The sequence below is a fragment of the Lithobates pipiens genome, unplaced genomic scaffold (genome assembly GCF_037356315.1).
Source record: "Lithobates pipiens isolate NorthernLeopardFrog02 unplaced genomic scaffold, aLitPip1_a1.2 Scaffold_18, whole genome shotgun sequence".
Classification (NCBI taxonomy): Eukaryota; Metazoa; Chordata; class Amphibia; order Anura; family Ranidae; genus Lithobates; species Lithobates pipiens.
Window position 1 is genome coordinate 593,131,219 of NW_027507758.1, and position 12,291 is coordinate 593,143,509.

The 12,291-nt window shown below is 41.5% G+C and overlaps 1 protein-coding gene across 1 annotated transcript in view; it reads right to left on the reverse strand.

The window, feature by feature from the left end:
* Window positions 1-3,257: 3,257 nt before the first annotated feature.
* Window positions 3,258-12,291, reverse strand: part of LOC143989161 (vomeronasal type-2 receptor 26-like) — a 31,402-nt gene continuing 22,368 nt past the window's right edge. Inside the window, exon 2 of the mRNA XM_077489190.1 lies at window positions 3,258-6,933. Coding sequence (XP_077345316.1) covers window positions 6,026-6,931 — 906 coding nt within the window. The 5' untranslated portion in view covers window positions 6,932-6,933 and the 3' untranslated portion in view covers window positions 3,258-6,025. The remainder of the gene's footprint in view (window positions 6,934-12,291) is intronic.

A 12,291-nucleotide genomic window follows, 5' to 3' on the forward strand; every position in this document is an offset into this window, starting at 1 on the left:
CTCTCTCTCAGGTAAATAACCACCAACACCATTGGTGGAGATGGTGGAAATGGCTGTTTCTCTATTCGATATAAGGTGGACTTCCAATGGGGCTCTGTAGATAAGGACAGGATCCATGTTCTGCTCACAGGAACTGACACAGCATTTCTAACAAGATCAGCAAATAACTTCTGGATAACTTGAAGAAGGGGTGTGTCTCCAGTCGATGATGTGTGACTCTCTTTGCTCCGTTGGCATCAGCAGTTCCTAATTGGCTCCAGCAGCAGGATTTGCCCATAGGCTTCAGATCCCTTTGGCTGACTTCCGCCAGGCTGTGGCACCATTTCAGGGCTTTGTACACAGTGAGATGAGAGCCGGCCACTGTATACTGGCCCCAACAGTTCCTGTGTCTGCAGTTTGATTCCCCCTTCATCAGGCCCCTGGCCTTACAGTCCTGGATGGGCCCCTTGTCAGCGGTGCTGTTGTGTTCTTTGTTCAACGGCTTTGTGCTGGGTTTCCCTAAGCCCCTGTGTCATCCATGTGGCTCCAGCCTCTACGTACTGTCATTTTTTTAATCCAAGTCTCTGCAAGGCCATCAATTGACAGCTGCATGCCTTGGTGAACATTTTTTTTTAACACTAATAAAAAGTTTTTACTTTGCCTCTGAGGGTCCTGTTTATGTCTGTTGATTAGCGCTGTTCACCCCTTTGATTATATAGTACATATTTTTAAACATTATTACAAGGAATAAAGAACACTAACTAAAATGTATAAAGAGAAAAGGTGAGATTGCGCTATGGATATCTAATGGAGTAAGCTAAAGTGCAATGGGTAAGAGCTGTCTCTACCACATATTTGCAACCGAATCGGATAGAAGGGCAGCACTTAGCCACCATACATTGTGAGACTGTCAGTTACACATTACATGTATAATAAAAAGTTCTGGATTACTATGAAAATCTACTCGGTCCTCATGTTCATTATCCCTGCACAGACTGTGTATTTTTGTTGGGGAAATAGTGCACGATGTACTGAGAATTTATCCACCTCTGGCCCATACATCTAGTAACAACTAACTGGGTTTACAGTTACCTCTGCTGCTCTAGTTCTCTCCACCAGCATCTGCTACAACCCCAGACACCTCTTCCCCAGCTTGCTCCAGTTTAGGTCACCCCACCTCAGCTTTCTCTGATCCTGGTCATCTTTTTCCAAATTTGATCACGTTCTGCTCACTTCTCCCCAAGCCTGCTATTATCTTGGTCACCTCTCCCCCAGCATGTTCTGATTGTGGCGGGCACTTGCCAAGCCTTCTCTGATCGTGGCCATGTAATTTTTACCTCGACCAGCTTCTATCTTCATCTCCTCTCCCTCAGCCTGTTTTGATTTTGTCACCTCTCCCTCAGCTTGCTCCAATCCTGGCCACCTTTACCCCAGCTTGCTCCAAATCTGGTCACCTCTTCCTCATCCTTCTCTGATCCTGATCACCTCTTTCTCAGCCTGCTCCAATCCCAGCCCCCCCACCCCCCCCCCCCCCCTCAGCTTTCTTCAATTCTGATCACCCATTTTCCAGCTTGCTCTGATCTTGACCACCTCTTCCTCAGTCTGCTCTAATCCTGATCACCTTTTCCTTCATATTTCTGCTCTGATTCTGATCACAGTGTCAGTGTATTATGTCAAAGCCAATAGTCAAAAATATTGCACAGGCACATCATGTAATTGGTTTTACAAGGCACAATGGAAGACAGAGGGAAAAGCTAGTCTTTATCTAAAAATACAAATGACAGAGTGTTATATCAGACATTAGAGCCAAAATGATTGCACAGACACTCTGCACATCACATAGGAGGTTTTGTTAGGCTGCAAATTAAGAGAGAGAGAGAGAGAGACACACACACAATCAGATTTAATTGTAAAATACAACTTCAAGTATATGAGACAAAGGCCAAAAGTATTGTACAGACGCCATAGTCCAGATTTCATAAAGACAATAGCAACACATATGTTTGATTAACAGAAGAAAAAACAAAGATAAAGATCTCTATTTCTTAGCAATTGTTAAACAGTGGCAAAACATGTTTAATGGCATAGCTTGTCTTCCTTTAGTGCAGAAATGTCAAAACTGAGTGCACACAATCACTTCAAAGCCACATCCCTACATGTCAGAGATGAGACATTTGTTATGCTGAAATAAAAATTACAGATCTATATTTCAGAGAAAATAGCCAGACAAATAGCACAGTAGCTGGAGGGTATACCAGTAGCATTTTAGTCCAGATTTTAAATTACAGTGTATTATGTCAGAGACAAGAGTCAGAAATATTGTACAGACTGGCTGCAGATTATGTAAGCATTTTATTTGACTGCAATTGTAGAGGAAGGGATGAGACAGTTTTTATCATTGAATAAATATTACAGTGCTTTATGTCAGGGATAAGAGCCTAAAACATTGCAGAGACAAGGTGTATATCATGAAAGAGGTTTTACTAGTCTGCAATGGAAGGAGGATGTTTTTTGGTGAAATAAAAATGTCAGTGTATTATGACAGAGACAAAAGCCATAAATATTGTACAGAGACACTGTAAATCATGCAAGTGTTTATACTAGGTGTACAATAGAAAGACAAGTCATGTTTTATCCAGCAACAAAATTACAGTGTATTATGTCAGAGACAAGAGTCAGAAATATTGCAAAGCCTAGCTGCAGATTATGTACTGTAAGCATTTTTACTTGACTGCATTGGAAGATGGAGAGAAGGGGCAGTTTTTATCAAGAAATAAAAATAACAGTGTACCAGGTCAGAAACGAGAGCCAGAATTTTTGCACCCACACGCTGTACATCAGGTAAAAGGTTTTACTAGGCTGTAATGGAAGAATGAGTGATGAAGCAGAATTTAAAGTTAAATACAATTTAGAATATATTTTTTATGAACTATTGTAAAGGCCCCATAGGGGTGCCCCAAGGGATTCCCTTAATTTGCAGGGATTTCCTCTCACTTCCTGTTTAGGCAGCATCAGCTGCAGGGGTTTGGTATGTATTGCTGATCCAGTACTGTTTTATATTTTGTCTGGAGACAAATGCACGTTCTCAAAGCACACTGGCCACAGGGCAGCCCACAGTTTGGTTGTACATTGAGCAAACTATGGACCAATGGTCCATCTTCGACACCCAAATTTCAAGGAGGTAATTAACTCCAAGGGTATACACAACCACCCTGAAACCCATATAATCAAAGATCATATACTTTATTATTATTATACATGATTTATATAGCGTCAACAATTTGCACAGTTCTTTACAACATGAGGGTAGACAGTACAGTCACAATACAATTCTTTTTTTTTTTTTTTTCGATTTTCAAAGAGTTTTATTGAAAATGATGAATAAAGTACAGATTGAGACATGGAAAATTGCGAACAAAACATAGGCAAGACATAATGTCCATAAACAACAATAGCAAAGAGCATATAGCTCGAACAAGCGCACCAAGCTTTAGGGATTATTCCAGTTCCCCAAGAGGAAAGGGATCTGGAAGGGGGGAAAGGAGGGATAGGGGAAGGAAGGGAGAAGTGAAAGGGGTGGATACCATTAGTCACAATACAATTTAATACAGGAGGAATCAGAGGGACCTGCTCATTAGAGTTTACAATCTAGCAGGGAGGGTATAGTGATACAAAAGTTAATAGCTGTGGGGGATGAGTTGATGGAGAAAATAAAAGTATAGTTGTTATTTGTGTGTAGAATAGGCTTCTCTGAAGAAAAGGGTTTTCAGGGATCGTCTGAAAGTGAACAGAGTAGGGGATAGTAAGATGGGGTAGGGAGTTCCATAGGATGGGAGAGGCTTTCTGAAAAGTCCTGGAGGTGAGCATGGGAGGAGGTGACAAGAGAGCTAGACAGTAGAAGGTCTTTGGAGGAGTGAAGAGAGCAATTAGGTTGGTATTTTGAGACACGGTTAGTGATGTAGCTGAGTTGTGGATAGCTTTGTAAGTTGTTGTTAGTATTTTGAATTTAATTATTTGGGGAGCGAGAGCAAGTGGAGGGACTGACTGAGAGGAGTAGCAAACACTCAACTGTTGGTAAGGTGGATGAATCTGGCAACAGCAGCATTCATGATGGACTAAAGGGGGGATAGCCACTGTAAAGGTAATCCAGTAAAGAGGGAATGGGAGTAGTCGAGGAGGGAGATAACCAGGGAGTGGTTTAGGAGCTTTGTGGTGTTATTGGTTAGAAAGGGGCATATTTTGGAGATGTTGCAGAGGTTGAGGCAGCAAGAGTTGGACAGCGATTGGGTGTGGACTAAAAGGATAGTTCAGAGTTGAGGATTACACCTATAACTCTGGCACTTGGGGAGGGTTTGATAGTTGTGCCATCAAACTTGGCAAGAAAATCAGGGGAAGAGGCACATGGGGAGGAAATTTTATGATCTAGGTTCTGGATAGATTGAGTTTGAGGAAGTGGTGTGGCATCCAGGCTGATATGTTGTAAGGGAATGAGTGATACAAGAAGAGACTGAAGGAGTGAGCTTAGGGGTAGAGATACATTTTGGTGTCGTCAGCATAGAGATGGTATTGGAAGTCATGGGAGGCTATCAACTGACCCAGGGAGGAGGTGTAGATTGAGACTAGGAGAGGTCCAAGAACAGAACCTTGGGGGACCCCAACAGAGAAAGAAAGAGGAGATGAGGAAGTAGAATTGTAAGTAATGCTAAAGGAGCATTTGAATAAGTAGGATGAGAACCAGCGAAGAGTACACTTTAGGCTTTGCTTGTGACTGTTGTCAGCAGCCAAACTTGTGCAATGCATAATGTAAGGGAGTTTAAATATATATATACTTATATATACTATATACTATATCTTTTCATTCAACCTGCAAAAAATTACATAGATCCCCCATCCTCACACTTAATGTGCAATGAAATCCTCCCTGCTTAGGTACTTTATTCTGAATGCACTGATCTGAGCTGAAAGATTTAGCCAGCAGCTAAAACCCCCACAGGTATTTTTTGTAACCCTTTGTATGGAAAGTAGAGGTAATTCCTACCCTAAGAACCAAGATAAAGAGATTTCTAGGTCCTGTGAAAGGGTTCAGTATTTGTGGAACATAAAGCAAGAGGGCTGCAAGCAAATGGGAATGTGCTTTCATTAAAACTTCAGTTTCCAACCTTCCCTAGCCCACCAGATTTAAATTGAAAAAATCATTTTCCCAGCTTCATACTTGCTTGAGGAGTACATCTGCAGCCTGCTCCAGTGTCCTGCCTAGACCTAACTAGTCTTAACAATGTTTATTCTCCCCTCCTAACACCCATGCTGATTAACCTGTGTAGAAAAGACACAATGATTAGTCCACCTAGGTGTTGGGGGGACATTTTTGGGACAGGTTTGGTTTCAGCAGGAATATTACTTTCTCTCTCAGGAGACTCCTCCACATTTGAGTCCCACCCATTTCCCCCGCCAATTGGAGAACCCCTTTATCGCTAAGAAAATCTTTATACAGTACATATCCTTCTTACAGGGGCCTATGGTCTGGTCCAATGATGTTACCGATCCTCCTTTTGCCTTTTATTCCCCTTGAATTAGGTGCAACCTAAAATGCAGAGACGTGATGCCCTGAGCTCACAGCAAATGTTTCAAATGATTCTAGCCCCATTCAAATGTATAGACATCTCTGAAAGGGAGTGGATATAGCAGATGGAGTTTCTTTTTTGTTAGGAGCTGATGGAGAACCCAATTTTTTTTTGTACCCAAGCTGGAATTGGGCTTTAATATCCTCCAGCTGAAAGCTTCCAAATTGCTGGCTGAAGTGAACCCCTATAGATCTATATTGGCCATGCTCTGAGTTGCCCAACACTGGCAAGGAGGCCCTATATAAAAGCACGTGGGCTTGTAGCTGTGGCTAGTTGTTGATAATTTTTTTTTTTACTATCCCTAGATTTTTGCCATTGCATATAATTGTGTGTTTTTTACCAAAGTAAGTTCTAAATTCACAAAACAATGATTGTATTTCTTTTATTATCCATACCATTATATCATTTAGCATTTGTTTGAATGATTACTTAAAAACATTTCTTTGGGTTACACTTGTCTTCACATTCATCTCTGATCTCAGCAGAATGATGTAACATTTAGGAATGAAGATGCAGCCCAGGACTCCAGCACTGGAGGACAAGATGGCAAAGACTTCCATGGCCACCATGTATTTCCCTTTGGTGCTGAGGTAGGCTGGGATGAAGGAGAGCCAAACACTGCTAACGATCAGCATGCTGAATGTTATGTAGTGAGCTTCATTAAATGTGTCTGGAAGTTTCCTGGCTAAAAATGCTACAATAAAGCTTAAGACAGCCAGACCTCCCATGTAGCCAATCATAATGTAGAAAGCAGTGACGGATCCCTCATTACACTGTAATATTATTTTCCCCTCCATCACTTGGGTGTTATACTCTGGGAATGGTGGAGAGAAGATCAACCAGAAGACACAGATCACGCCTTGCCCAACAGAGCAGATGATCAGAATAGATGTGGAAAAATGTTTGCCCAGCCATTTTGTCTGCATACTGTTAGGTTTGGTAACTTTAAAAGCCACAATGACAGTAACTGTTTTGGCCAACATTGAAGAAATGGCAACAGAGAAAGTCATCCCAATGACAGCCTGTTGAAGGAGACAAGAAACCTTTGTAGGATGTCCGATGAACAGCAGAGGACATAGAAAGGACAGGATTAGTGAGAGGAGAAGGATGAAGCTGAGGGTCTTGTTATTCACTTTTACAATTGGAGTGTCTTTGTATTTCACAAATATTCCAAATATGATAATAGTTACAAAACATAAAATAACAGAGATTAAAATGAGAGACAATCCCACTATATCTCCATAGGACAGGAATTCAGTTGTTCTTTGTATACAGGTGTCTCTTCTCTCATTGGGCCATTTATCCTCCGCACACTTATAACACCTTTCCATGTCTGAAAGAGTTGAATAAAAGGGTTCTTAAATGTCATAAGGCAATGTATTTGATTGGTAGTATGATAAAACGTAGACATAGCAGACAAATAGAAAACGAATACAAGTTATAGCTGTTATTTCAGCATTCTGGTGTACCTAGTCTTCCAAATACCAGTATTCATTTTGAATGTTTTTATTACATCATTAGACTGATAAGAAGACAGACTAATGCTGCGTACACCCGACCGGTTTTCCCGTCGGAATAAACTCCGAAGGTTTTTCCGCTGAAACTGTCGTGCATACACACGATCACACCAAATTCTGATCCTCAAGAATGTAGTGACCTACAGCAGGTATGGCGGGACTAGAAAAAGGAAGTTCAATAGACAGTAGCCAATACAGTAGCTTCTGTCTCGTACTTGCTTCAGAGAATGTGTTGTTTTTGGTCCGTCGGAACAGCATATAGGCCAGAGGTTATCCTGATAGGAATTGGTTCAGTTTGGAAAAATGTAAAACATGTTCTATTTCTAGGTCCGCCAGAATTTTCGTTAAAAAAAAAAAGAGTCAGATGAGGCCCACACACGATCGGACTATACGATGAAAAGATTCTGACATTTCGCTCGTTTGTACGTGGCATAAATTGAGCAAAAAGCATGGATACTTCAGACTTTTGAAAACTTGAGTTCCACATTGATATTTCCAAATCTGACGCAGTTATTTTATTTATATATTTATTTATTTATTTTGAATTGAATTTAAACAATTGGTGTCATTTGCTTTGTGATCTTTTGTAAATTCTTTTGCCTTACATTCCCACCTATCATTTTTCCTGGCCATCTGCCACTTACCATTGCCAAACAGAGTGGGTTGTATAATCCATCAAAAACCAAAATTAAAGTGGGGTACCCCCTAAAAAAAAAAAATTTAAAGTCAGCAGCTACAAATACTGCAGCTGCTGGCTTTTAATAATCGGACACTTACCTGTCCCGGGTTCCAGCGATGCGGGGGAACGAAGCCCCCCCCCTCGCTCCTCGCTCCGCTCGCGGCGCCGTCATGCATACTGTGGGCACCCGGCTGTGGCTTCACAGCCGGGCACCCACTGCGCATGCGCGAGCGGCGCAGGGCGCCGTGATACGCCGTACAGTCACCTGGAACACGTGACAGGTCCCAGGTGAATGTGCGGCGCGAGGGGAAGTGATGTCACCAGCCCGGGCAATGAAGAAGGCAGACTACGAGGGACCCCCTAGCAACCGGTATTTAGAGGTGAGTAAAAATTTTTTTTTTTGCCAATTATTTTTTTTTGATTTTTTTTAAGATTTTTAAGTCGTTTTATTTTTTGGGGGGCAACTCCACTTTAAGTGCTGGAGCCGGCAGATCCAGCTTACTGCCATTGGGGTGGATTTACTAAAGGCAAAGACTGTGCACTTTGCAAGTTTAGTTGCTCTCATTGAAGAAACGTTTAGTAAATGTGGTTAAATCTTCAGTTTGTAAACATTACCTAATCAAGTGCAAATAAAAAATCTGGTTTGCTTGTACATGATTGGATGATAGAAATCAGCAGAATTTCTTCCCGAATGATATAGCTAGCAACACTGATCATTGTATTCTGAAGACAGAGAAGGCTTCCCACTGTCAATACAATACCATAGAGGGAAGGATTCCCCCATCCACCTCAAGTGTGTAGACAGGGAAATTGGCTCAATTTTTTTGGTTGAATGAAAAACAAAAAGAATCAGGTATGGTCAGCCGAAGTTCAGGAGTTTTGGGGAAACTGCACTTGAAATGTGCACAGTCTATTTGCCTTTAATAAATCCACCACATTGTCTTCTGTGAGCCATGCAGAGTGTCCCAAAGCATGTGTCTTTCTCCTTGCAGAATTATTGCATGTCTGTCACTTTGAAAGGCTGCTGATTTTATAGAATTGCATGGTGAAATCTATCTGTGCCAGAACAAAGAAATTCTTGCTTTTTGCTTGTTCAGACTTTTAACTTATTATTCCAGTTTGCTCCAAGTGAAAACCTTCATTTATCTAACTCACACCTTTGACTTTAGTGCAAAAGGAAAAAAGGCATGTTGCTCTGCATAGTTTTTGGCTACACATTTCGTATCTGTGATCAGTAGAAATGCAATTACTTTCAATGGGCATATTTAGACATTTCATAATAATCTTGACCATGCTATGACTAGCGGACAAACAAAACAAACACCAGACATTTTTTTTGTAAAAGATGTGATCCTAGAGTAGGGTTGTTGCTTTGGCCACCAATGGCCATGTACCTGCAAGCCCCAATGTGTTGACTCTAGTCCTGATCCAGCTTTAAATTTCCAGGTACACCTGATGACCTCTCTTCTGAATCTATTCACACAGTTTCACATATGACTGTGTCATGTTCACAGATACAGTTACTACTTATTTCCACTTTTCATGTCAGTTTCTATTTCATGTGGCTCTCCTTAATAAGTTGGAGATATCATGATAGTCTACGCGTATCATTGGTACCCTTTATGAGAAGCAGAGCATGGAAATATTTTACTCCAATCAAGGTAAAAATTATCTGAAAGCCTAAATGCAATCAGACAATTCTGGCTTTGCTTTTCTTTAGCTTTATATAATAGTTTCAGAAGTTCTATTACTGATTTAAAAAACTTGCATTCCTTCCAGGTCATTTAAATTCAGGTTTATGTCTAGGAAGGATGGTGGAGAGAAGAGACCCAAACACCCCTAAGATATTGGTCATCCGGTGGTGACTGTCTGTGCCATGGACATAAGGCTCTAATTTGAGATGGACCAATAAATGGTGGATGGAGAATATCTTATCTAAGGTCTACAGGCTAGTGTAGGGACCTTGCTTTAAGGTATGTGTCAAGGCAAAATATACATCTACAAATATGTAGTCTATCTCTACAATACATGTATATATATATATATATATATATATATATATATATATATATATATATATATATATATATGGCTGGGAGGGAGTTGTCTTGATTTTGGAGGTACGTCCTCCCAATCTTGTCACTCATGCAGGGTCACAAAGAGGTGCAGTGTGTGATCACTGTGTCCCTCAGGCATTGGCTCTGTGCCATGTGATAGCTGTGACCAAACACAGCAATCACTAACATAAACAAAGGCTGTAAAGTTGCAGTCTGTGATCACTGTGTCCCTCAGGCATTGGTTTTGTACCATGTGATAGCTGTGACCAACCACAGAAATCACTAACATAAACAAGGGCTGCAATGCTGCAGCTTTTTAGGCCTCTCTTTTAAAAAATGATAGGCTGTGAGAGAAGATAGAGTGTGCTGTATTTTAACCGGTTCCCGACCAGCGCATGCCGATGTACATTGGCAGAATGGCACGGCAGGCATATTGGAGTACAGATACGTCCAACCTTCAATGCCGCCCTGCCATCGTGAGCCGATGAGGACCCCCGTGAGTCCGGTTGCGGGTCCCGCAGACTCGATCGCCGCAGGCATACCCGCGATCGTCTCACGGGATGGCTGAATGGAGAAGTGTCATTGTAAACAGCATTTTTCCATTCTGCCTAGCAACTAGTGACGTTGATCTCTGCTCCATGTGATTGGAGCAGAGATCATTGTTCACTAAATGAAAGCCCTCCCCCCCCAGAGTTAGTAGCACACCCCTAGGAACACTTAACCCCTACACTGCCACCCACTGGTTAACCCCTTCACTGCCAGTGTCATTTACACAGGAATCACTGCATTTATATAGCAGTGATTGCTGTATAACTGACAATGGTCCCAAAAATGTGTCAAAAATGTCAGATGTGTCCGTCATAATGTCGCAGTCACAATAAAAATCGCTAGTTACTAGTAAAAAAAAAAATAATAAAAAATTATTAATAAAAATGCCATAAAACTATCCTCTATTTTGTAAAACGCTATAACTTTGCGCAAACCAATCAATAATCGCTTATTGCAATTTTTTTTACCAAAAATATGTAGAAGAATACGTATCGGCCTAAACTGAGAGAAAAAAATGTTTTTTTATGATTTTTTGGGAGATATTAATTATAACAAAAAGTAAAAATTAATGCTTTTTTTTAAATTGTCGCTCTATTTTTGTTTATAGCGCAAAAAATAAAAACCGCAGGGGTGATCAAATACCACCAAAAGAAAGCTCTATTTGTGGGAAAAAAAGGACGTCAATTTTGTTTGGGAGCCACGTCGCACGACCGCGCAATTGTCAGTTAAAGCGATGCTGTGCCGAATCGCAAAAAGTGGTCTGGTTTTTGACCAGCAAAATGGTCCGGTCTGTAAGTGGTTAAAGGAAGTAAAAAAAAAGGACTGTCACTAGAGCATTACAGGAGTACTATGTACTGCTCTGATCTGTGATCAGAAACACAGTATGCTAGTGCAGCATACAGTGTCTCTAATAATTGGCCAGAGCATTAAAATATCACAGTAGTGACACTGCACTGCTCTGGTGATAGTGGTCTTTTTTTTTAAATTAGGGCATATACACTTGTGGTGCTCTCTGAAAAGTGATCCTATCTGCCAAATGATGAACTACCATGCCGCAACCCTCTGCAGCCCCATTAACTACTAAGGTAATACTTGGTGGGTGGTAGTCCCTGTCAAGCGTGACAGGTGGTATAAATGTGTGTGTACACCCCCAGCCATTACTTTCCCAGCCAAAAGGAAGTGGTCGAGGGTTGGTTACGATGAGGCTGGGTTTTATCACTCCACAACTACAAGTGTCCTTACACACTCACCGTGCCAGTGCAGCAAGTATCAATGTGTACTTGCCGTGTTTACCCACATGGGGAAGTCCAGGTGTTCCCTGCATCCCTGTGCAGGCAGTGATGTTCATATCTACTGGAACACAACAGCTCCACAGACACAGCCACTATCACCAATTTGACACGTGTGCATGTGCAAAGCCCAAACACAGACAGTGTGAGCTTGGGGACATGCACCTGCACTGATGTTAGATTGGGAGCAGCAGCTGTGTCCATGCAGCTGTAGCATCCCAAAAGACATAAATTGGATTGCCTACACGAGGATGCATGGGACACCTGTGCATCCCTGTGTGAGTAAACATGGGACTCACTTGAGGTATGCATTGATACACGCTGTGTGAATGAGTCATAATAGTACAGCCATTTATAGTGTCTCTGATCACTGTCACACCAATCCCAGTGTCACCATAAGACCTTGTTTACATGGGGCGTATCAATGCCTACCCTGTGTCAGGGCCATGTTTACCCACAGGGGCATGCACAGATATTCCATGCATCCCTGTTCCATCAATGTCCCTTTGGACACAGCAGCTGCAAAGACATAGTCACTGCTCCCAATCTGACATATGTGTGAGTGTGGGTGCAAGGCACTGAATTCAGACAGTATGTCCA